The 23,949-nt window shown below is 63.1% G+C and overlaps 3 protein-coding genes across 3 annotated transcripts; 1 reads left to right on the top strand and 2 right to left on the bottom strand.

The window, feature by feature from the left end:
- Window positions 1-18,638: 18,638 nt before the first annotated feature.
- Window positions 18,639-19,697, top strand: BTBD18 (BTB domain containing 18). Its single transcript, XM_086472403.1, has 2 exons — window positions 18,639-18,768; window positions 18,862-19,697. Exons 1-2 carry the CDS (start codon window positions 18,639-18,641, stop codon window positions 19,695-19,697), a joined length of 966 nt encoding a protein of 321 aa, XP_086328529.1.
- Window positions 19,698-20,091: 394 nt separating this feature from the next.
- Window positions 20,092-20,655, bottom strand: SELENOH (selenoprotein H). The gene is made up of 3 exons (XM_086472397.1): window positions 20,510-20,655; window positions 20,266-20,411; window positions 20,092-20,192 (listed from the first exon to the last, which is right to left on the bottom strand). Exons 1-3 carry the CDS (start codon window positions 20,653-20,655, stop codon window positions 20,092-20,094), a joined length of 393 nt encoding a protein of 130 aa, XP_086328523.1.
- Window positions 20,656-21,624: 969 nt separating this feature from the next.
- On the bottom strand, window positions 21,625-23,946 carry TMX2 (thioredoxin related transmembrane protein 2). The gene is made up of 8 exons (XM_086472178.1): window positions 23,758-23,946; window positions 23,249-23,309; window positions 22,969-23,082; window positions 22,508-22,584; window positions 22,324-22,430; window positions 22,171-22,236; window positions 21,922-22,051; window positions 21,625-21,787 (listed from the first exon to the last, which is right to left on the bottom strand). Exons 1-8 carry the CDS (start codon window positions 23,944-23,946, stop codon window positions 21,641-21,643), a joined length of 891 nt encoding a protein of 296 aa, XP_086328304.1. The 3' UTR covers window positions 21,625-21,640.
- Window positions 23,947-23,949: the final 3 nt, after the last annotated feature.

Raw genomic sequence — 23,949 nt, forward strand, 5'->3', positions numbered from 1 at the left:
CTGGGGGCAGCTTTGACACAGCACATTTTTCCAAAACCCCTTGCCCCTGCTTCTCAGGGGGATCGTCTTCCCCCAGAAAAATACTTTGCCTGGAAAAAAAATTTCCAGGATGAAACCACAGCCATATCCACCTAGAGTTCACCTGCACCCTCCTCTACCAGAGGACGGAGTTCAAGCCTCAAAGGCTCCCTACCAGAAGCCTTCCTGTCAACCACAGAAAGATTAACCCCGGGGCCCAGACCCAGCTGGCAGACAGGGAATTGTACACCACGGGCCGTGGAGAAGGGACAATATCTGGCAGATAAGACACAGGCAGAAGGCTTGACAGGCAGCACCCGCTGCAGCACAGGGGATCTCCAGCACACAGCCCCCTGCTTGGGTCTTTCCAAGGACCTGCTTCAGTACTGCTCCATGTGCCCCGAGTCCCCAGACAGCTATCACCCAATGGTCCTGGGGTCCCTGGAGCTAAGGCCGCTCCCTCAGCATGGAGGATTTTGGGCAAAGTTCAACCCAGGCACCTACAAAGCCAGAAGCCACCTCTGCCACACCAGCCCAGCTCCCTGCTAAGAGAGACACAGGCACTTACTCCCAACAGCGTTCTGCCACCAGGGAGGGTAGGGACAGAGTCACATAGTCTCTGGCTGCCAAGGCCTGGCCCTCCCCACAGCTCTACTACTTGTTTGTGTCCCCCAGCACCTGTTAAGCAAGTGGCAAGGGTTGTCATGCTGGACACCCCTCGCAGCTCCCCTGCTGCTGTGAGGCATGAGCAAAGCAGCCCTTCTCCTCCGGCTGGTCACCACCAGCTGTGATCAGAGCCAGGAGGGACCCCAGCCCCTCAAGCCGGCTGGCTGAGCCCCTGTGCGGACCCCAGGAGCTCCAGGCTCCCAGGCCAGACCCACCCATCAGGCTGACAAGAAGGGATGTACTGCCCAGAGAACCTGCTCCAACCCAGTCCCCAGCACCAACTAGACAAGAAAAGTGGCAACATCACTCAAATAACTCACCTTGCCCTATCAATCTGAGGGACTCTGACAAGAGCCAGCTGGCTGCCTGCCCTTCGAAAGTGAACATCAACAGCTCTCAGCACCAGACCCCTGTCCTCAAGAGAGGAAGCAACAAATTCTCCCGGTTCCAGTTGCCTATCATGATGCACTTAGGAAAAACAGAAACCCCATCAATAATTTAAGCCTGCAATTGTCCGAGTGCTTGCAGCGCATTACACTTGCTTGCTCTGCACAGGTTCACAGCCCCACTAATTCACCACAGGCTTCTGGTCAGTCTCAATTAGCTAAAAAATAAGTGAGCCAGCCTCTCTGGCATCTTTCCACTCCCCTGAGTGCTGTGTCCAGGCTCACACACCAGTCGTTAGACCTCAGCCTGCCCGAGGCAGAAAGCACTAACCCTAGCCAAGGCGCTGCAAGCTGGCAGTGTATCGGGCAGAGAGCCCATGGGCCCAAGCTCACTCCCATCTCGCCTGCTTCTAGAAGCGCTCTGTTCATAAGAGTACAGCAGCCCTCAGGCCGCAGGGGAAGCAGGACAGCCGATGGTGGGCAGTAGCTTCCACGTCCCTGGGCGGGCAATGAAGTGCTTTGGCTGTGGCTGCTTCTCTCCCACCACCCCAGAGGCAGGAACATGCCAGTGCCCAGCGCAGATCGGCGCACCAGGGAGGGACCCACCTGCCTGGGCAGACATGTCCTCACTTCCAGGCGGTGCAAGGCACCTTGCTCACGCTCCCCGGCCTGCTCTGCCCAAGCCGTGCCAGACGCCACTCTCGGGGAGAGGCTCTCCCACCTCCTGCCGAGGGCTTCAGCTGCCTCCTCGACCCGGCCCCACCGGGAAGGGCTCTCCCGCGGGCAGGTCACAGAGCGAAGGCACAGCGGACTTTGGATGGGCGGCCTCCCCGGGAGGGAAAGGGCTGCTCCTGCAGAGGGGGGGTGAAACGCCGCCTTGGGCCAGTACCTGCCCCACCTCTCTCAGGGGGAGCCGTGCCCATAGCGCCTGGCCGCTGCGACAGCCAGGCAGGGAGCGGGCTCGCCACCTGCTCTACCTCACTGGCCACCCCAGCGGCAGGGACGAAGGCCGCAGCAGAACAGTCACCCTCCACAGAGAGCAGTCACCTGCGGGGATGCAAGCAGGGACGCGGCACCGCACCTTATAAGGGAGCGGGCCGGCAGCCAGCCGAGCCGACAAGGAGGGAGCGATAAGGGCCGGGTGAGGCCCGCCGCCGGCCGAGGGGAGGAAGCAGGCCGGTGTCGTCTGTGGCTGCCCTCAGCACGGGCAGGGGGCCCAAGAATGCACAACACCAATCGGTCCGGTCTGGACACAGCTGGGGATTGCGAAACACAGCGAGCTATCCCCCGGGGAAGGGATCTGTCCCTGGCCCGGCTGAGGTCACCAGATCGGTGCCGTCGCCCACCCCAGTGGGATGGAGAGGAGGCAGCCGAGCAGGGCCAGCAGGAGAAAGGAGCAGCGTGGGGTCCGCCACAGAGAGCAAGGCTTGTTCCACTGGTATGCCAGCAATCCGGCTGCGGGGCAGCTGTCCTCCCAGGCAGCGAGGGGGGCCGCTCAACCCTCTCCCGAGCACGGCCAGGGCACAGCACGGGAGGAGCTCCTTCCCACCTGGCTAGGCTGGAGCAAGACCTCCGTGCGGGCCGGGAGAGCTGCCGACCCGGGGGAAGCACCGTCTGCTCCACAGGCTGGAGGGAGCAGCTGGCCCCATGGCGAGTGGAAGGGAGACCGAACATCCCTCAGCACTTTCTGGGAGGGGAGGACAAGCATCCCTCCCAGCCGGAAGGCAGCCAAGCCACCGGGCTCCAGGCAGAGACACCATCCACCCGCAATCCCCAAGCAGAACGGCCATGGGGCCAGAGCTTTCCTGCCAGCAATGTCCTGCTGCATCCAGCTGCCCTAGGACGCCCCAACAGCCCCACTCCTGCTAGATACTGCTGCCCGGGTCCCCCCGACCCTGCGGACAACAAGGCAGGGGTCCTGGCCCTCCTTCTGCACCAGGCAGGCCCCAGCCCCAGGGCTCGCACCCCCAACCCCCGGGCCCAGGAGATTCGCATGTTGGGAGCTCTTCAGCAGCACAAAGGCGGCTCTCTCCTCTCTGTGGGAATTCGCAGCTGAGCGCTCGGCGGGGACAAAGGGATTTCAGAGGCACATCCCGGCCGGCCGGCCTCCCCCCGCGGCGTTCCCGCTTCCTGTCACGGTAGCGCCAGACCCCAGGGGCGCAGCAGCAAACAAACACCCTGCGCCGGGTTCTGGGAACGGGGCCAGAGCATTCCCGGGGCAGGCCGCGCTCCGGGGCCAGCGGCTCCCGCTTCACCCGGGCGGCTCCTGGGCCCCGCGGGAGCGGCAGCAGCCCCCGGCGCCGCCACCCCAGCCCGAGGAGCGGCAGGTGAGGCGGTGGGGTTGTGGGGCAGCCCCCCGCTCCTCGCTGCAACCCAAGGAATGCAGCCGCCTTGAAGGGGGACGCGAGATGCCCCCATGCCCGCAGGGCTCGGCCGGAGCCCCGGTTTCGTGCCGAAGGTCAGTGCTGCCCCCGGGCCCGGCCACGCCAGCGTCCCTGCCCTTCACCCGCCTCTCCCCCCACCCACCGCCGGGATGAACTTCCCCATTCAGCTGCCTCCCTCCCGCAGCGAAAGCAAACACCAGCCCGGCTCCGCAGAGATAAGGGCTGCGCTAGCAGAGCCAGGGAGCAAAGTCCCCCTCAACTAAATCCGAGGCTGCAGCACCACGGGAGCTGCCTCCCCTGAGCCCGAGTGGAGGGACGGGGGCACGGCAGATGGGCTGAAGCTGCTCCGACACCCCGCAGCAAGGGCAGATTTACCTCCTGAAGAGCTCATGTCTGCTGCTGGCTGCCCCCAAGCAGAGAGGCTGCAGCCTGGCAGCCGGCATTCCCACTGGGATCAAGGGAAGCCTCCCTCCGTCAGACCATGGGCGCAAGCATCCGCAGCTAGCTGCCCCTGCCCATACAGCCTGGGGCACAGAGTGACAAGACAACTCGGTGCCATCCCGGCACCTGGACACGTGGATTTGGGAGGCCTTGCCACAGCCCTGCAGCCCTCTTCCCAGGGAAGCCACCTGAGACCACTCCCCCCCCCCCCCCCCCCGCAACCAGGCTGGGCCCCAGGGCCCAGCCCCAACTTGGCTCCATTTACTCTGCTCTGACCAGTGCACGAAGACACAGGGGACTGGCAGCATAGTGGGAATCACAGCAGCCAGCCTGCGTTATCCACCTTCCCTGCAAGGAGCATTCAAGTCACCAAGGAACCACGACCAGCAATACAGAGAAGGGCAGGAGCCCAAGGCCCCCCCATCCGAGTAACCCCACACATGGTCTCCCCAGTCCTCCCGCTCAGGAGAGACCAGGGCACCCCAGAAGCAGACAGGGTGCCCCTCCCTCCGCCAGACAAGCCACACAAACCTCCCCTCCCCAGGCTGAGCAAACAGGCAGGTCGTGAAGTAGTGTTTGGTGCAGGAGTGGCAAGGAGGGAATCGCCAAGATTAAGCCAAGCCACCCTCGTAGTGGCGGCCCGAGGGAGCCGCCCAGAAGCAGGGCCCCCCCTGCCCTCCCCTTGCCCTGGCCAGCCCAGACTCCCCAAGCAGGTAGGGCGGCCAGCAGGCTGAGTCACAGCACGAATCACCCAGGGGCTGGGCTGAAAACCCCAGCTCCATTCAGCATGACCTCATCAGGTGCCCCACTCTAATTGCACGCATGCGTCTGTGCTGCATGCGTCTGTGCTCGACTGCTTTGAGGGCCCTGCCAAGAGGAATAATGAATGGGTGAAGGAAAGCCACTGGAGAAGCATCAGGCAAGAGCCACCAACTGAATCACGGCTGGGGGTGGACAAAGGGGCTGCTGCCCTGCTGATTAACAGCAAGTCCCCCACTGTGCTCCAAGTTCCCTTTGGGCCCATGGCCAGGCAAGGTGCATGTGCAGGCTGGCACAAGCCAGCGCTCATACACAGCAGCAAGGGACAAACAAGACGGCAGGCCAGGCCATGCTCAGGGACAGCGGGACTTCATCCTATCCCAGCTCTCTGCCCAAATTGTTCGCTAGTGCCGCATCTGGCTACTGCTCCCCCCCCAATCCACTCTGAGAAACAGCCTCCCAGGTTCCTGTGTGAGCCGAAGGGAAGGAAACCTGAATTTCCTGGTCAGACGGGAGATGACATCGTGACTTCCCTTTCCTGTAACCTTCTAAACACGACGTCCTGCCAAGGGCCGCTCCCCAACGCCCCCAGCCCGCAGGCAGACACCCTAGAACCAGGCCAGGAACGCTAAGCACAGGCACCACCAGCCCAGCCTCGGCCAGCCAGGAGGTCGGCACAGCCCACCCAGGAGACCAGACAGCCAGCCAGCTTGCTGGAAGTGTCCCACCTCCAGGGAACACATATGAGGGCTTGTTGTCCATGGTGGTATCATATTCCTGTCCTGGCCTGGGAGTATCCTACAAGCAGCTTGTGGCAGATGCTGTTTTCCAGCCTCACAAGGACATGGCTGTGCCCACCATGCCCTAGAGATGGGCTTGTCATCCGCAGAGCTGAGGAGGCACTAACACCCTAACTCCAGCATGACATCTGCTCACTAAGACCGCATGCAAGCGAGCACTGCTGCTCTCCAGCCTGCCCTCACACACCTCATCTGCTTGTCTGCACAACTCCACCAGCCAACAGCACACACAAAGAAGGCCACCTGACACTTCGTGGTGTTCCCAAGGCTCCCAGAGGCAGGACGGGGACATCCCTGGGAAGCAGAGCTACAAGACCCCCTTCACTGAGTAAGACTGCTGCTGCAGCTTCACTCCCCAGGCCAACCCACTTGCCCTGCCCAGGGCAGCTCCTCTTGCTACCGAAGGAAGAACAGAGAAGGGAAGTGATTTTCCACCCAAGCCAGTTGCCAAAGACAGACGCTGGGCAGAGGTCAAGGGAGAGCAGGTTTCTCCATTTGCCACACCACTGTGCTCTGGAGGGGAGCTGCAGGACCCTGGGGGCTCCCTCCTGCAGGTAAAAGCTGGGGGGGATGTGTGGGGGGGGGGTGTGGGCAGAGAGGAAAGAGGGTTACCAAGCCAGCCTGGAACAGGCAGCCTCCCCACATCAGGGAGGATCTCTCCCAGAAGCACCTCCCCCAGGCAGTTGCCCTCCTCCCTCATGAGACCCTAGTTGCATGAGGCGGGATGACATCTCTCTCCCCCCAGAGCGAGTCAGCCTGCCTGCAGCCAGAGCCAGGCATGGCAAGCAGCACTGCATGCAGCAACACGCTCACAAGAATGTGTTACTCCACTGGGCAAGGGGCCTGCCAGCAGCATGCAAACAGGACCGGTGACCCACCCTTCCAGGTCGGAAAAACTCGTCTTTGCAGTTTGACACACTCCCTCCCACCCATGGCAGCTACCCACATGCACAAGCTACCCAGCACCACCATCTCCACTTTCCTACTGGGCCAGAAGAGGAGCTGGGAGCACCAGTGGGGAAGCAGATGAGAGATCTGGGAGCTCTTCTCAGAAAAGACGAGCCTGAGTGCCACATGAGACAGGGGCAAGAGGAAAATGCGTCAGCTGAGGACAGTGAGACGCCGTCCTCCTCCTGGCCAGGGTGCGAATCGGTTCTCTGCTCTGAGGCCATCCAACGCCCACACTGGGCCACCTCACTCCTGAGAGGGAGCCCACCTGCCTCACCCCAGGTAATTGCTCTCCTACCCAGGAGGTGCTTCTGCAACTGCAAAGGCTGGGCAAGATGAGAGGGGAGAGCAACTCAAGGAGGTGCCTCTGCAGTTGCAAAAGCCTCATGAGGTGAGAGCAGAGAGCAACTCCTCTTGCTGCCTGCTCCCCTCGTGTCCTGGCTGCTTTCCACCCCTACACACAGCACAAGTAGCCCTCCTCCCTGCTGCCAGCCCCCACGGGAGCAGCCGAGGCAGGTGAGGCTCTCGCTGCTCCCAGGTTCCTTGGGCCCACGACAGGCCAACAGCAGGAAGCCGGTGAACTTTGAGCAGGGTTTGCTGTAACTGGGGCCAACGCCCAGAGAAACAGGAGCAGTCGAGACTGGGATGGAGGCACAACAGCTCCTACCCTTGCACACGTGAATCCGGCATGCTGCTGCAGCCAAAGCCAGCCCACCCAGGGCCAGACCAGAAAGGGATGCCTTTGTACCAACCCTGGTACTGCAAATGTTTAAAAAGTGCTCCCAGGACTGCACCACCATCACCCCATCCAGCCTACAGGACAGTTGTTCCCAGAGCTCATCTCCCACCCTGACTTGCCCAGACCCTTCCCTGCTTGTGCTGGAAAGCCAAGTGCTCCTGGGCTGGACAAGCACCCCACCGAGACTGTCTGGCAAAGTGTTGCAGCCAGCCAGGATGCCTGTACACCTACCAACAGCCCAGCAGCACCTCTACAGCCTCAGAGCCACTCCCACCTTCTGCCACACGGAAAGGCCAGGGCTGTGGTTTCACAGAAGAAATCCTGCTCTCCCATCAGCACAAACATTTGGGCAATGAACTGTTAAACAGAAGTGTGAAATGCTGAGCCTGGATCAGGTCCCCAGGCCCACGTGGGCACAAGCATTTTTGCAGTGGGTAAGCGCTCTGCAGTGCAAAGTCACTGTTGGACCTGCAGCACAAGGTTAGGGACATAGGAACAAGGTCCCAGGCATCCACTCCTCCTGTCACCGCCCGCTTGCAGGGGAAGCTCATCTCCCTGCAGGCAGAGGAAGCTGGCGTGGAGGCTGCTTGCAGGACAGGCGAGACTGTTCATTCCCACCTCAGTCCAAGGCCCGTGCACACCAGGCAACCCACTGCCAACCTCCAACCTACAGCTGCACACTGCTCCAGGCTGGAAAAAGCAGAGGTGACAGGCACCCTGGTTAAGGATTCACCCATCCTGGCACCACGCCTGGCAGCTTGTGCTCCTTAGTCACAAGTTTGCCCCGACACCCAGCAGCCACCTCATCTCATCCCTTCATGCTATGCAAGGAAGCAGTATCCCTCATGGGGAAAACTCTCACTGCCTCCATACGGAAACAGCAACAGGGAGCAGTGCTGCAGGAGGATCACACGGCACCCACTGCTGCCCCAAAGCCCGCTCAACAGGCTGAGGTCACACGGGAACATAACAGAGCAAATCAATCCACAGGTCAGCCGCTGCGTGCAGCAGTCACTGGACAGGCCAGGTACAGGGACAGGCACGCCTGTGCTGAACCAGCAGCAGCAGCAGGCAATGCAACACGAGCAGCCTTCCTGGGTGGGAAGGAAGGCGGATTAGCAACAGGCACAAGACAGGCAGGAGCTGGATGGACTCATCGGCCTGCTACTGGGAGTTTCCAGTACAAGAACTGGCTCCAAGAAACAGTTTCCCCTCCAGACAGCCTCCTTGGATGGTAAAAAGCAAAGAGAAGGTTGTGGCCACCTTGGAGAACTTGAGGACTTCGGTTGAGAGCCCATAAATCCAGCCCCTTCCCAACAGCGTCGTGTCAAGACGCATTTCTACGCTCCCTACGCTTTGTGCCAGAGGACAACCTCCTCCACCGGCCAAGCCCTGTGTCACACACAGAGGAGCCGCCTGAATCACCCAACAGGTCTGGGTTTTGTCACCACATCCTGGCAACACCTGTTGCCTTTTATGGACCCAAACTAGCTCCGCAGTTCTGCTTCTCACTGTCAGTGAGGCAGGGATAGGGGAAAACAACTACGCTGCAGAGACCTGGGTTTTCAGAGTCAGGAGAACTCTCTACTTCCCTGGAGACAGTACCACCGCAGTCTCGGGAAACGGCTCCGTCCTTGCCAGCAGTAAATAAGAGACAGTTAAAGGGGTTGTTGGGAAAAGAAACAAAGAGATTTAACCAGCACTCTCCCCTAAGGTCACAGACACTGGTAAGCTATTTTGAGAAGCCAGCAGCCTTCCAGGCATGGTCCAAGCTACACTATTATTTTCTGTGTGTCCTAAAGCCAACGCCAGCACAGATACAATGGACCAAGGTCTTATCTCCATGCTAGAGGAGGGAAAAGAGGAGAGGCAATCCAGGGACAGAGACACTGGCTGCACAGCCTGGGATGGACCATCCATCTGATTCCCAGCCCATCTTTAGGGATGGCCTCAAGAGCTCCTCAACCACAAAGATTGGGGCCTGACCTCCGAGTCGGAAGGGAGGAGGCTCACCCCTCTGCGGCAGCCCAGGCAAGCCCAGCACACTCCACTAAGCGAGTGCTTTCATCTTCCCACCCCTTCCAGGAAGGCTCCACACAAGATTCCAGCAAACGCTGCACATCACGAAGGACAGTCGTTTGCATGCAACAGAGTCCTGGCCAAGTTCACTCAAGTGGAAGGAGAACAGCTTTTTAAAAACTCCCTTTTTTTTTTTTGCTTTAAAGTGCACAAGTAAACACAAGCAATTAAAAGAGAACCTACCTCAAGAAAGTGCTGGGAGCAGGATGAAGCAGGCAAGGTAACTGTGGGGAAGACTAACAATTCCCCTGCTCAGGCTCTTCCAAGCACACAGCTTCCCATGGACCTGGGGGATGAAGCCCCACTCCTTCAGCAGCAGCCCCAGCAGGCTCTGCAGATCCATCAGGCACAAGAGTATGTGCTGCAAACACTGTCACCAGCCACCCACCCCCACCTTGCCACGTTCAGGAAAGCTTCTCAGAGGAGGAAGAGCAAGGTACAGGAGTGGAAGCTTCAAACACAAGCTGTGACCACTGACTGGGATTCCCAGTGTGTCTGGGTCCTGGAGGTGCTGAGCTTTCCAAGCCTGTTCTCAATTCCACACCAAGAACTGGGCAGCCAAGTCCAAAAGCATCCGCATAGCACAGGAGGGACATCAGGTGGAACTGCAGGAAGCTGTACTTAGATACCGCTAGGACACTCCATATGCCCAGGCAGTCCCACAAGGGCCCACACGTTCCCCTCCAGCTCGCCAACAGCTGAGCAGAAGTCGTCTGTGCAAGGCTGGGTGCCACAGCCATGGGACAGGAGTCTTCAGCCCTGCCATGAGTGTTCTGCTGGTGGAAGGGCAGCCCAGGCCTCCAAGATAACACCCTGTTACCCACATTGTCACCAGCTCCATGGAAGGGCCTGGGCACCAAGCGCTTGCCGGAGAGGGACGCACCTCCAGGAGGTCCACCCCTCTCCAACAATCAGAGGAAGCTTTGTTGTCCAGGCTCCCTCAGCAAAGCCCAGGGGCGTAACGGAGGTGCCCCGCTTCCCTTCTGCGAGGCGGGCCAGCCTGCCTGTGCCCCGTAGATGCTGGAAAACCTCATGACGGATAGCCACCCAAACTTTCATGCATTTACCCCAAGCTAAGTTTCTTCTCCGCAACCCTCTGAGGAGAAACGGGAGCACCCACGTTGCAGGAGAAGGCAATGCTGCAGCAAGTCACCGACTCCTCGCACAACAGGCGCTGGGCAGCGGGGGTAGGCAGCTGAGCTCTTGCTAAATGACAGTGCAGCCAACGGGAGCTAAAGAAAAAGCAACCGGCTGAGCCCAGACCCCGGGGGCTGATGGCAGGAAGGTCGCGGCTCGCTCGCCTGGAAGCGTTTCAGTGTCACTTGTTAGCTGAGACTCGGGCGGACAGGTCTGTTGGGTTGTTTTTAAGCTCCGAGGTATTCCATTCAGGAGAGATGCCTGCTCCACCCGCACACTTGACCCTCCCCGGGCACAGCAGCTTACTTTCCCCGCCAGAACAAAGGCGCAGGCACATCAGACACCGGGCGAAAAGCCCGCCGTCAGCCGGGCAGAGGCGAGTCCGGGCGGCCGGGACGGGGCCGTCCGGGCCAGCCCCGCCGCTGCCGCCGGGAGGCAGAGCCGGAGACCCCGGACCGTGCCCCGGCAGAGACCTCGCGGCAGGGCCGGGCTCCGGCCCCCGGCACAAAAGGAGCGATGGGGCGGGGGGGCTGCCGGTGCCGGCCGCGGGAAGCTGGCACACGGGCCGCCTTTGTTCCGGGCAGGGAGAGCGGCGGAGGCGGAGGGCCAGCACCGGGCGGGGAGAGGGGCGGCCACCCGGCCCAGCCGCCTTTGTGTCGCTCCCCACGGGCTCCTGACGGGCCGGACCCCGCCAGCGCCCCCGCGAGGGCCGGGCACCGCCACCCCGACCGGTCCCGTGGGGCGCGGCCTCGCCTGGCACCCGACTCCGGGCAGCGACAGGCCTCCAGCGGCCCGGCACCAACCGGCCCCGGCAGGAAAGCGCGGCCAGGCCCGTGCCCCGCCGGCAGGGCTGCGGGGAAGGCAAAGGCCGTCCCGCCCCACTCCCGCCGCGGGGGCGTGCGGCGCCCGGCAGGCGCCGTCCCGCACCGACTCCCCTCCCCCCTCCCCGGGCAGGCGGCGACGGCAAGGACGCCGAGAGCGGGACTCACCGTGGCCGGGAACCTCAGCGGCGGGCGGGGGGGAGGGGGGTCGGTCCCGCCCCGCGGCGGCGGCACAGCCGCCCGGCGGGAAGCCGCCGGGGCGGCGAGGCGAGAGGCGAGACGAGGCGCCCGGTGAGGGGCGACAGCTGTGGGCGGCGGCCCGGGCCCCCGCCTGAGTGGGCCGAGCGGTGCCGGTGCGGCGCGGCCGGGCGCGGAGCGGAGCGGTCGGGGGTCGGGCCGGGCTGGCCGCGCCGTGCGCCCCGCGCCGCTCCCGCACCTAAAATGGAAGTTGCTCCGGCGGGCGGGGCGGGGCGGGGCGGGGCTCCGCCCCCTGGCGTCAGCGCGCCTCGCGCCAATGGCGGGCGGAGCTCTGCGACCCCCGGCCCGCTAATGGCGGCCGCGGCTGGGGGGGCGCAGGAGGCGGCAGATGCAGAGGGGGTGTCGAACCGTGGGGTCTGTCCGGTGGGACCCGTCCCGGTGGGGTCTGCCCCAGGGGGTGCATTCCCCAAGCGGGGGTCTGCCCTCGGGCAGGATCCCCCTCCAGGGAGAGGATCTGCCCCGGGGCATCCTGCCCCCCCGCGGAGGGGGTGAGCCGCTCCCCAGGCTGCGGGGTCTGCTGCTGGGGTGGTGGGCTGAGGGGGCTCTGGGGACCGCCCAGCCCCTCGCAGCCCCGCCGGAGCAGAGCCCCCTCCCCGGCCCGTCCCGCCGGAGCCGGGAGAGACGTGTGACCCCGTCCAGCGTGGAATTCTCCCAGAAGCAGGACTCAGGCGGAAGGCGGAAGGGGGGGGGGGGGGAGGGGGGCTGCAGACCCACTCGGCGGCTCACCCTCGCCCCCTGGCTCTAGGCAGCCGGTGCTGGTCCTGGGGAGCACCACGAGCCCTCCAGCTGGCCCATGAAGCTGCGAGCTTATCCCAGGTGGCTCCTGCCCCCACCGGTGTGTCCCATGGGTTCCTTCAGCTGGGACCGCGGGTGGAGGGACACAGCCGGTGGCTGGGGACGAATACACTGCCCATCGGTCTAGCTGGGGGGGACCCGAAGGCCCCATTGAGAGAAGCATGGCTGATTTTGGGAGGCCCCTTTCACAGCCAAGGCCACGTGGCCATCCGAAGGTCTGCAAACACTGGGGAGGGCTGGCATGAGCCACATGAAAGCACCGATGCGATAAGCCAGGGGGAGGCATGTGGTGGGGCAGGTGTGCGGTGGAGAAGGCAAGGGGGCTCGGCACGGTGCTGTGCTGATGGTGCCTTCCACAGCAGACAGGGAAAGGAACGCCAACACCACCCAGACAAAGCAATCCTGCTCTGACCAGCTTCCATGGCACGGAACCGAACGGTGCTGCCATCCGTGCTCGCACAGAGATAGTAGAAGGGGACCAGGGGGGAGGGGGTGTGTGTGTGTACAGAAACCCGGGGCAGGTGGGGTTTTAATAATTGCATCGAATCCAGACAGAGAAATGCAGCTGCAGAATGAGTAGCACTTTGTGAGGGGGCAGCAACACATCCCAGGGTCTCCCACTGCCGCTCCACTGTTAGGGGACCAGAGCCCAGCTCGGGCGGGAGGCTGCCGCCAGCTCCCTTGGACCTGCACCTTGGTGGTGGAGGATTTCCCCTTCCTTAAGGGGGTGAGGAAGTGATTCCGAGCAGTCCCCTTCCCACCTTCCAGCCACTCACCCAGAAGGGGTCCGGATCCAGGTCCCCCAACAGTGAGAGGTTCCTGCCTCATCTGTGGCCCTGGGCTGGGGAGGATCCTGCCTGCTCCTGGTTGCCAAACTATCAGTAAGATAATGACAAGAGGAAAAGAGCTGAGGAAGGCTTTGGGTGGGGACAGGGGATTCTTGGGGTAAATATGCATTGCTCGGTGAGGTGAGGAGGAGGTGGGGGAGATGCGATAGCAGCCTGCAAATGTTTGAAGAAGGTAATCCCCCAGCCAGGGGTGGGGCTTGCTAAGCGTGGCGCAGAGCAGAAAGGTGTAATGAAGAGAAATGGGATTCAGTGCATGTGATTTAGGGAGATTATCAGGGCGTGGGACCCCCAAGCCCTCCTGATGTTTGATTTGTAACATAGATCATCCAACCTGCTGGCTGCAAAGAGCAGGGAGAGCTGGCCTTCGTGGCTCCTGGGGAGGAGGGAGGTTTCTCCATCCCACCTTCTCGTTGCACCCCTCTGTCCTCATTGTCACCCAAAATGAGCAAGTCAGGGCCTCTCTCAAACCTGCGCCTTGAGTGAGAACTGCTCACAGATCCTTGGCTGCCCTCCCCTCCTCTTGCCCACACAAGGAGGAAGGTGGGTGCATCCCCTGAGTCTTGGGGTCGAGGAGGGGGAAGAGGTGCTCTTGCAATTCCTTCTGGGAAGAAGTGTCCTTGCCTGCCTGTCTCAGGGATTTCTGACACTTCCGAAGCTCTTTCTCAGGAAAAAAGTGTGGGGGACATTGCTCCTCCAGCCCAGCACGGGTTGCCACGACAAGTCCTTAAGGGCCCCTGCCCAGCTTGTTCGGACAACGGGCTGTCATGGAGCACACGCATGGTCCCAGCGTGCCCACACAAACTCTCTGCCCTTGGCAAAGCAGGGTTGAAACCAGCACGAAACCTCGGGTGCTGGTATGGGGGAATCATCAGATGGAGCTGTTCCACATCAGCTCACAAGTCATCTCAGTCCACCAGTGGATTCCAAGTGTGGCCTCTGGTGCCCCTCCTTACCCTCCCCTATCACCGCCTGAACTATCTGGTCCCCTCGCCCCACCCTGAGGAAGGTGGGTGGCCAAGAGCAGGGTGCACAAGTCATGCTAAGGCTTCACCTCTGCGTAAAAGTGTGGGAGACGCAGGCAGCACGCCCCAATGTGTGGTGGGGAAGAGTGCATGGCAGATGGCTGCCCCTGACACAGACAACAGGGAAGTGGCCACCAGTGCAGAAAGCACAGGGCATCCTTCTGCCATGCCTGGTACGCAGCCGCATTGTTGCTGTTTCAGTCAGCCCAGAAATTTAACAGCCTTCAAAGTCTTTAGTTTCTTCAAAGATTAAACACGCTGTTGCAAACACGCCTCTGCTGGCCAGATCTCTTTGGAGCCAGGTGAGTGCCTCTTGTCCAAAGGGCTGGAGGATGGAGCTGGACAGGGTCTGTCCGTGCATGGTCAGCTTGCACGCCTGATTCAGCCGTGCCCTGGCAGCTGCCAAACCCTCGGCAATGTGTACTTGCTTTCGAAGGCAGGCTGAACCCTGGTCCTCTGGCTTTGGCTCACCCAGCAGCAGATCATGCTCTTGTTTGAATATAACTACTATGGCAGAGGAGTCTGTCCCATTGCTTCCTGGGAGGAAGAGTTGTGTTACTAGCATGGGAAAATTTGCCCTCTTTTACAGTAATTACGTGTAATAGCATCTTGCATGTCCCCTTTCATCCTACAGAGCTGCTGATGCCTTATCCAGATGAGACACCCAGAAAACGAAGCTACCAATGGAACAGAGCAGGACGACCGGTTTACAGGACAGAACTGCTCCCCAGCGACAGGGGGCAGGAGGAAGGGGAGGCTGCCATCCCTGGGTCCAGCGCAGGCGGCTCAGAGAGATGGCCTGCATTGTTCTAAATCAGGACAACGAGGCATTTCCGCAGCCCCTTCCCTATGGGAATTCCAACAGTTGTTGTCTTCCCCCTGCACCAGGGAAATTGTGGCACCAGGGGGTGAAACGACTCATCTCTCGGACGCCAGCGTTAAAGGGGAGCAGGGAAGCTGGGGCTGCCAGAGCTTTTCAGCCTTAATTCAAAGCAGCAAGTCCACAGCCCACCCTGACACCTTCCCCAGGCAGTGTCTGGCAGCTCCGTGCACTTGGCAGGGCATTCAGTCACAGGAAAGCATGGTACCTCACTCCCACCTGCCTCCTCCCTGTGCCTGGGCTCTCCTGTGCCTGCAAACAGGCTGCTATTAAACTTTGATGTCCGACCTGGCGGCATCCCATTGTGCTCTTGGCCTAAGTTCTTCTTACACCTTTTACTCTAATGTGCAAATGACTGAAGTATGCGTAGAAATCTCCTTCCCTCCCAGCCCCGCAATGATCTATCACTGTTTACAGCCTCTCCTTCCTCTCTCCACCTCCAGCTCTTTTCCCAGCCATGGACTACTGCCTTCATCCTTCCCTTCTGAGGCAGCTGCAGCAAAGAATGAGGCATCTCCCAAGAATGGGGAAACAGAGGCAGCTCCTGCACTGCAGTGTAGCAACAAAAGTAAAGGGGACATTGCTGGAAAACAATCGTGGCTCTAAGTGAGACCCAAGACGAGAATTTCCGTTCTTTTGAAGAAACCAGCTTGGAATCTGCTGATTGGAGGGCTTGGGAGACACTGGGAAGACATGACTTGTCCTGCGAGGAGGCCTCTCTTCCTGTCCACTGCAGAAGGAGCCTGGGTAACCAGCGCAAGTTTAGGCTACCCCCAGACCTTCCTCCTCCCAGTGCATCCCACCAGGAGATAAACCCTGCTTGACATTCCCAACCCACTGAGTCACCCAGGGCTGTGCCCAGCAACTCGTCAAGGACAGGAGCCTGAATCCCTGCCTGAGCAAAACTTGGGCTGTACCTCAGGTAACCATCTCCTGGACACCTGAAGGTGGACAGAAGGATTCACCGCCTTACACGTTTTGCTGGCGTGGTGGCGAGAGCTAAAGTTGCACGTTTTTAGCCAGCAAATCCTGGCAGGGAATACAGACATCTCTGTTTAAAGAGAGGAGTCAATGGGACAAAAGGGTGTCGGTGCTTTTTCCAGTGTAGATTATTTGGCTTTGGGTGCTGGTAAAAGTGACACTCACAAAGGGCCTCTTTGGTGTATCTGCAATGGGAGGGTTCGCTGGTATCGCCAGATCGTACATCAGTAAATTTTAAGGGCAGACAAGGCTATTGGCATGGATGGAGAGGCAGCACCGCAGCTGCTGGGGGTGCAGTGGAGGAGGGAGCTTGGAGCGACAGGGATTAGTGCTGTCGCCTCTGTGGAACCCTAAAACGGCCTCAAAGCAAAGGCTCTGTCAGTCACTGGTGCCGGCCCGGTGTGTTGCTGCCTAAAGTGGCTCTGCCCCGGCTGGCTCATCTGGCTGGAAAGCAATTTCCGCTGCTGATGTACCATGGGGAGGTTTCCAGGGATGGGACCAAGGGTGCAGGGGCCGACATGGCCCCGCGGGCGGATCACCAGGCTGGGCATGGGTTTAAAAACACGAGGCAGCAGTGGTCAGTCACTAGCATGGGCAGGCAGACCCCTCAACCCGTGTCTGGATCCATCCACTCCAGGGGAATTAAAGCTTTCCGAGGGACAGCTCCCATCACTGCAGTTACAAAAGATTGGAAGGGGTAGGGGAGGAAACATCTCTATTTTTCTTCTATTTTTATGAGCATATGATAGCACTTTGATACAAAATTGCTTGTTCTGCTGTATCCCTCGGTATTTACGGCCGGGCTCCAAGCCAGCCGAGGTCAGTGGAAAGACTGCCACTAACCTCAGCAGCCGCTGGCCCAGACCCATCATCAGGCACTTTCTTTCGTGGTTTGTGTCCATTTTGCACACAGCAAAAATGGAGGGAAAAAAACACCCTCACATGTCAAAACAGATGCAAATCCATCTGCAAAGCAACGGAAAAGATCATGGGATGATACCGCATTTGAAAACGTTGTAGGTTTAAAATCTATAGCGTCATTTAGACTCCTATTCTTCTGCAGCTCTTGGAATTTCCACCCACTTTGGTTGTTTGTAAGAACAGCTAACGTCTCCGGGCAATCGGGCTGGGATTAGTATAATTGTTGTTCATGTGTGTGGAGTGACTGACACAGAAGTTTTCACAATGGATGCTTTATAGAATGACAAAATACTTTCAGACTAAGTAGGCAGCGTCGTTTGCATGAAGGACAGCTTCCAAAATACCCACCATCAATCTTCCCCTTCAGAAGCCCTGAATGTCCCTCTGCATGCCCTGCTCCTCTGGAGAGGCGTCAGCAAGCTGCGAAAACACCATTTCTCACAGGCAAGGCCACAATAGATTTTGAAAACCCAAAACAAGGCCCAGTGCAGGGCTCTGAGCTAATGAACTCCAGTGCCACCCTGCCAGAAAGAGCTGCTCTGCAGGCAGCACGCTCCCTGGTTATTTATCTCGCACGCTTCAGTGCCATAGTGATGGTGACCATGAGCGGCACGGAGCTCTTTCCTCAAATTAGGGGTTGGCTGCCTTGCCCATACCCTGCAGCCACGGGGCTAAGGCCAGGACAGGGTGGGCCATCCCCCTGCTCCCCCCCTTGCACCCCTGCCCGGCGGCACGCTGGCCGGGGGGCACAGACCAGCCCGCAGCAGGCCTCCGGTCCCCGGCCTGCCACCCGGTATGCTCCAAAGCCCGGGGGCTGCACACAGCAAAACCCCGAGGGGAACGGCATGGCGCAAGAAACCAGGAGCCTTTGCGTCCGGCCTTCCGGCCAGAGCAGGGCGCCTCGGCTGGGGGCGGGCTGAGGGCAGGACCAGGGCCACACCGTGGCGGTGGAGGCCTGCGACGGGCACGACCCCGGCGCCCGGCCCTCGCCCACGGCCGCGGCCCCTCTGGCACCCACAGCTCCCAGCCCCGCGGCTGAGCCACCGCCCTCGCGCCCTTCCCGCCGCAGCCCCTGCTGCGCCGCCATTGGCTGGCAGGGTGCGATTGGCTGGCAGCGTGGGCCAATGGCGGGGCTGCCGCTGGGCGGGGCGACCCGCCGGGCCACGCGAAGCGGCGGGCGCGAGGCCGCATCCACGCGTGGCCGCCCGGAGGCGGGAGCCCGTCCTCTCCTCGGGCCCCCGGGGACCTCGGCGGCAGCCTCCACGCCCCGTCGGCAGGTACGCGGCGGGCCCGGGGGTGCCCGCCCGGGGAGGTGAACAGGGGCCGGGCCGGGGGCCTGCGGCCGCGCCTCAGACCGGAGACAGGCTGAGGGGCAGGCGGCGAGCGCCAAACCCGCCGTTTTCCACCCAAAATCGCCGTGGCTGGCGCCCTCTGGTGGCCGAGCGGAGCCCCAGGGGTTGGCGGGGCTGCGGGGCCGTGGCGCGGCGGTGCCGGCCCTGGACGGGCCCGCAGGCCTGGGCACAGCTGCTCGGGGCTGTGCGGGCCGCTGCACGGACACGCGGGGCTCTGCACGGTGGCTGTGCAGCTGCGCCGACCGTTGCATGGCTGCAGGGGTGCTGCAACACGAACCTGCACCCGTGCTCCTCTGTGGGCCCCACCACGTCCCAGTCCCAAACCGTTCAGGCCAGCCCGAAGTGGGGGAGGTGGATGCTGATCCCCGTGTCCCCAACGCCACCCTGTCTCCACAGGGTGCCCATGGGCTCTCCATCGGCCACCCCGAGGCTGGTCTACCGTAGCACCCGCCTGCTCCGCGTGGCCTTCCAGCACCTCCACCAGCAGCAGCAGCGAGCAGATGTCTTCTGCGACGCAGTCCTGCAGGCTGAAGGTGAGTGGGTAGCCCGGTGCCTGCAACTCCCCAGGGGGGAGGGGGGAGAGGAGGGGGTGCTGCAGGGCAGTGACAGCCACTGTTGCTTTGCAGGCGAGGCGGTGGTGGCCCACTGCTGCGTCCTCTCCGTCTGCAGCCCCTTCTTCATGGAGCAGCTGGGACGGGAGCTGCCCCCCCGGGGTCGCAGGGTGGTGCTGGAGCTGGGAGGGCTGAAGATTGGGGTGCTGCGCAAGCTGGTGCACTTTCTCTACACTGCCGAGCTGGAGGCCACGCAGGAGGAGGTGCAGGAGGTGCTGGCAGCTGCCCGCCACCTCCGCATCACCGAGCTCGAGTCGTTGCAGCTCCAGGGGGGACGTCTGGTAAGGCTGGGACCCCAGCGGCAGCTCGACCGCTCCTGCCTGCACCCCCCCCGGCACGGCCTCCCTGTGACAGTGGGTGGCAGGGCTGAGCCCGGCGGTGCTGGTGCCTCCTCTGGGAGCACCGTTGTCCCCCTGTGGAGGCAGCCATGCTCTCCACGGACCGTGCACCCCGGCCCTGTGGGGCGGGTGAAGCTGCGGAAGGTGGAGAGCGGGGGGTGCTGGGAGGTGGTGCAGGAGAGGCAGCCCCCCACTGCACCTGGTGCTGTGGCAGCAGGCGATGGGGGGGTGAGGAAACCGTGCCCCCCCCTGGACAGGGATGCTGCAGAGCGAGCAGGCAGGTGCTCCCCACCCCGGCAGCCCTCATGGGTGGCCTGGAGGAAGCAAGGTCGGGTGCCCTCCGCATCTCAACGGGACTGTGGACAGGCAGTGCCCCTGGAAGAGCCCCCAGTCGATCCTGAGGAGGAGGAGGTGGATGTGGGGATGGTAGAGCCGTGCCTGCCCCCTGGCACTGTCTGTATCTGGCCCTGCCCCTCATCAGAGTCCGATGAGGAGGTGGATGTTGTCACCTAGGGGGGCCGGCTCGGTCCCCTGACTGCGGGCAGGGCTGCCCTCACCTTAGGTAAAGGGGCTGCACCAGCCCCCAGCTGCCTGGCATCGAAATAAAGCGTTGGAGCTGACACAGCTGCGCCATGGGGCTGCTACGCTTTATTTGATAACAGGGGGGGACAAGGGGAGAGCTTGGGGGAGCCAGGGGGTCCGGCGGTGGCTTCTCGTGGTGGAGCTGCAGCATCGGAGACAGGACTGGGGCTGGCAGGTGCCCCCCAATTCGTCTTGCCTCTTCATGGACGCTCGCGCCGCGGGTGCCGGTCCTGGCTTGGCTGAGGGGAGGGGATAGTCACGGTGCGGTCCCTGTCCCTGTCCCTGTCCCGACCCATCCCCGTCCCCGCTCACCTGGCCGCCATCTCTATGCCAAGCTGCTCTTCAGGGCTTCCACCACGGCCTCTGGCTGGGGGAACTTCAGCTTGCGGGGGGGCCCCTTCCCAATGCCGCTCCACAGCTCCACGGCTGGGGAGTGCAAGGGGAGGCGGGTCAGGGGTGCCAGGGAGGCCCCCCGCCGCCCCCCGGCCCCGGCACTCACTGCTGCCGTCCTCCTTCACCAGGGACACCTCGAAGCTGTTCCTGCGCGGCTGCCGGGGGTTGATCTCCACGGAGAGGTGGGCCACGGCCCCGCGCAGGGCCTCACTCACCGCCGCCGCGTTGCGCCCGAACACGCGTCAGCTCTTGCTGGGGGGGAAACGCGGGGGGGGGGGTGTGGGGGGGGTGTGTCAGCGCCCGCCGGGGGCACCCCGAAAACCCCCTTTTCGGCACCCGGGCCGGCTCACCAGTGCTCGATGACGACGCGGGGGCCGGTGCCCCCCGGGCTGCCCTCGCTCTGGGCACGCACCCGCTTCCGGGGGGCAGCCGCCTGCTCCGGTGCCTCGGCCGCCGTCGGCTGCTGGGCCCCGCGCTTCCTCCGGCGGGGAGCCATCCTGGGGAGAGCCGCCGGGGCGGTGGGGCCTGGGCAACGGCGGGGCCCGGCCCCGGGGTCCCGCGGTGGGGAGCGGGAAGGGGGGCCCAGGGATCCCGTTGGGGGGGGGGCGGGGGGCGGGGGGGTGTGAAAGACGGGTCCGCACAGGGATCCTGTTTAGGGATGGGGTCAGGAAGGGCGGGTCCCCGGGGGTCCACCACGGGGGACAAGAGGCGTCCTCGAGGGTGCCGCCACGGCAGTGAGAAGGGGGATTACCGCCACGGTGTCGGGGCGGGAAAGGAGGTCCCGGGGATGCCACCGCGGGGAGAGGGAAAGAGCTGGGACGGGGCGCGGGGCCCCGAGCGGCCGCGCCGCCTCCTACCTGCCGCGCCGCGCCAACCACGTGCCGCGCCCGCGCGGCGCCGCGCCCGCCTCCGCCGCTCGGGCCAGCCGCCGGGGGAAGGAGGGAGGGCGGGAGTCGGAAAGGGGCGTTCGAGGCTGAATGCCGCGGGCCGGCGGACCGGGCCGCCCCTCCAAGCGCCCGCCGCACGGCTCCGCGGGACACCCTCGCCCTTCCAGGTCACGCGTGGCGCGGCGGCCCGGGCCCCTATAGCACCGCCACCCCCCCCGGGCAGGCTCAGTGGTTCCGCCCGAGCGCCCGCCGCTCCCCCTACCCGCCGTGCAGCCAGCGCTGCGGCGCCAGCCAATGGGAGCGAGGCGCCTTCGCAGGGGCCCGCCCCCTGCGGCAAGCCCCACCCCCGCCGGTCCAGGCGCGCCCCCCCCCCCCCCCCCCCCCCCCCCCCCCCCCCCGGTCACAGTCACGGTCACGGTCACGGTCCGTTTATTGTCAGTGATGAGGATGAACGTTAACCGGGGCGGGGCCCGTCCTACCGCCCTGCCCGCACCAGGGCCCTGTGCTCCCGGGGCTGGGCTGGGACCTGCCCCCGCAGGGCCCGCCGGTGCCACCAGGGTGACGGTGACATGGTGATGGGTGACAGCGCAGCTTCTACTTCTCCTTTTTGGTCTCCCCGCTCGGCTGCCCGGCAGCAGCCTGCACCCCGAGGGGCTCCTCCGGCCCCTCCTCCCGTGGCTTCGACTGCTTCTTGGCCTTCTGGTAGAGCTCGTTGAGGTTGAACTCCCGGATCACGTTCTCCTGTGGCCAAGGGGCAGCGTCAGCACCCCAGGGACCCCCGCGGCCCCTCTACCCTTCCCAGGGTGTGGCCTGACTGCCGAGCCCCTTCCTGCCCCAGAGGCGCAGGGGGCAAGGGGCTGGAATGTCCCACCCACCTCAGAGAAGGTCCAGGACACAGCCCGGCCCTTCTTGTCGATCTGCGGCCGGCGCATGGTCTCTGTCCCGCCCTGGAAGAGGATGAGGGTGGGCAGCTGCTTGGTGAGGGGCGAGGTGCTGACCTTGTACCTGTGGCAGGAGGGGGAAGAGGCCAACAGTGACCCCCAGGCAGTGGCGGGGGGGCTGGGGGGCTCCCAGGGACTCTGCCCCGGCATGGGTCCTGCTGCACAGGCTGTCTCCCCCCAAACCTGGTGCTGACGTCCGTGTACCGGCCGACGTCCACCTTCCCAAAGTGCAGCCCCGAGCAGTTGTACCTGGGAGGACAGAGACACACTGCAGGGCTGGACACGAGCCCAGCCCCATGACTCCAACTCACCGCGGCCCCAGCAGGCACCACTCACTTGAGGGAGAGGTCGGCAAAGATGGGGGCGAAGGACTGGCACTCACTGGACCAGTTGGCGAAGAACTCGACGATCCAGGTCACCCGCTTGTCCCGTTCCAGCTCCTCCTGCCACGGGGGCGTGGAGCTCAGCAGGGGACAGCAGGCAGAGACCCCTGGCACCCCCCTGGGGAGGGGATACTCACATCGATGGTCTTGTCACTGAAGTACTTTATGTACTCTGGGCCCATGTAGAGGGGGGGCTTGCAGGTCATCAGGAACACTGCAACGACAGTGCCCCTGAGCCCCCCCTGCCCCTGGAAGGCCCAGGCTGGGTTTGGGACGAGGCTCCTCCTTCCCCAGAGCAGCCCAGGGGGAACGGAGGATGAGCGCGCCCTGGGGCAGGCAGGCCTCCCCCTCAGGGCGCTTCCTGAGCCCCTCCCCTCACTCACCACTGCCCCCTGAGCCCACGGAGGCTCCTTACCCCTGCAGCCTCCTCCAGCAACGAAGGCCACAGGTCAGCCTCATGGCAAGAGGGAGCTCTGGCCCTCCCAGCCAGGTGGCATGGAGGACAGGCAGGGACAGCGGGTGCTGAGGGCAGGCCAAGCCAAAGCGAGGCAGACCAGCACTGCCCCCAGTGCAACGGGTGCCCCCCGAGAGGTCTCACCTATGCAGAGCGTGAGGTAGAGCAGGCCCATGCGGATGTCGAGGCGGAAGAAGAGGATGGCGTTTGCCACTTTGCTGAACATAAAGATGTTCCCGATGTGCTGCTCCACAGTGACTGGGGAAGCGAGAGAGGGACAGAAGATGGGGCCAGATCAGGGGGGATCCTGAGGAAAGGCCAGATCCGGTCCTCCAGATCCCAAGCCATCCAGCTCCCTGGGTGAGGCCATACAAGCAGCCCCACAGTCCCCTGCACACACCCCACAGCACAAGCCCCAACTCACTGGAGCGTCTGTTCTTCATCATCACGATGGCGCTGAGGAACATGAGGATCTCCACCTCCCGCTGGGACAGGAGAGATGGCGTGAACAGAAGGCACCCACGGGACCCTGCAGGCGCCCGGTGCTTGCCGCGCGGCAGAGCCTGGGATTGGCCACCAGCACCGGCTGAGCCGTGCCGCCCTCCCGCAGTCAGGCTGCTCCCGGCCCAGCCTGGCACAGGGACGAGTGGCCGTGCCAGGCCCTGCTGGCCCCAAGTCCCGCCAGCTCCCTGCCTCCTCCTGGAGCTCCTTTCCCTCCCGAATCCCGGGGGGGAGACAGCAAGGAGAGAGGGCTGCCCCTGCAATAACAGGCACGGCCTCCCATCCTCGCTGGAGCCCGGGGAGCCCCTCAGCGACAGGATGGCAGCGGCAGCTCAATGCCAGTGGCTAGCGGGCATCCCCGCTCCCTCGGCTGTGCGGGGACGCAGGCCTAGAGGAGGGCAGGGCCCGGCGGGCGCGGGCCGGGGCGCTCACCCAGTCGAAGTCGCAGGGGTTGCCGTCCTCCCGCTGGGAGGGCAGCCCCTGGCAGAGCGGCGGGACCTTGCGGACGAGCAGGAAGGCGGTGGCGAGCAGGGCGGAGAGCGGGTAGTAGGGCCGCGCCAGCCAGCGGCACAGCCCCGGCACCGAGTACAGCAGCGCCAGCAGCGGCGCCACCACCGCCATCTT

Source organism: Leptosomus discolor, chromosome 12 (assembly GCF_034619465.1).
Source record: "Leptosomus discolor isolate bLepDis1 chromosome 12, bLepDis1.hap2, whole genome shotgun sequence".
NCBI classification, from domain to species: Eukaryota; Metazoa; Chordata; class Aves; order Leptosomiformes; family Leptosomidae; genus Leptosomus; species Leptosomus discolor.

Excerpts from the sequence above, each read along its gene's own strand:
- TMX2 (XM_086472178.1), bottom strand. The coding sequence starts at position 23,946 with ATGGCGGTGGTGGCGCCGCTGCTGGCGCTGCTGTACTCGGTGCCGGGG. Across the intron at positions 23,310-23,757 it reads ACCCCTGCGACTTCGACTGG|CGGGAGGTGGAGATCCTCAT; the intron begins GTGAGCGCCCCG and ends CTCCTGTCCCAG. Across the intron at positions 22,052-22,170 it reads TACACGGACGTCAGCACCAG|GTACAAGGTCAGCACCTCGC; the intron begins GTTTGGGGGGAG and ends CTCCTGCCACAG.
- BTBD18 (XM_086472403.1), top strand. The coding sequence starts at position 18,639 with ATGGGCTCTCCATCGGCCACCCCGAGGCTGGTCTACCGTAGCACCCGC. Across the intron at positions 18,769-18,861 it reads CGCAGTCCTGCAGGCTGAAG|GCGAGGCGGTGGTGGCCCAC; the intron begins GTGAGTGGGTAG and ends GTTGCTTTGCAG.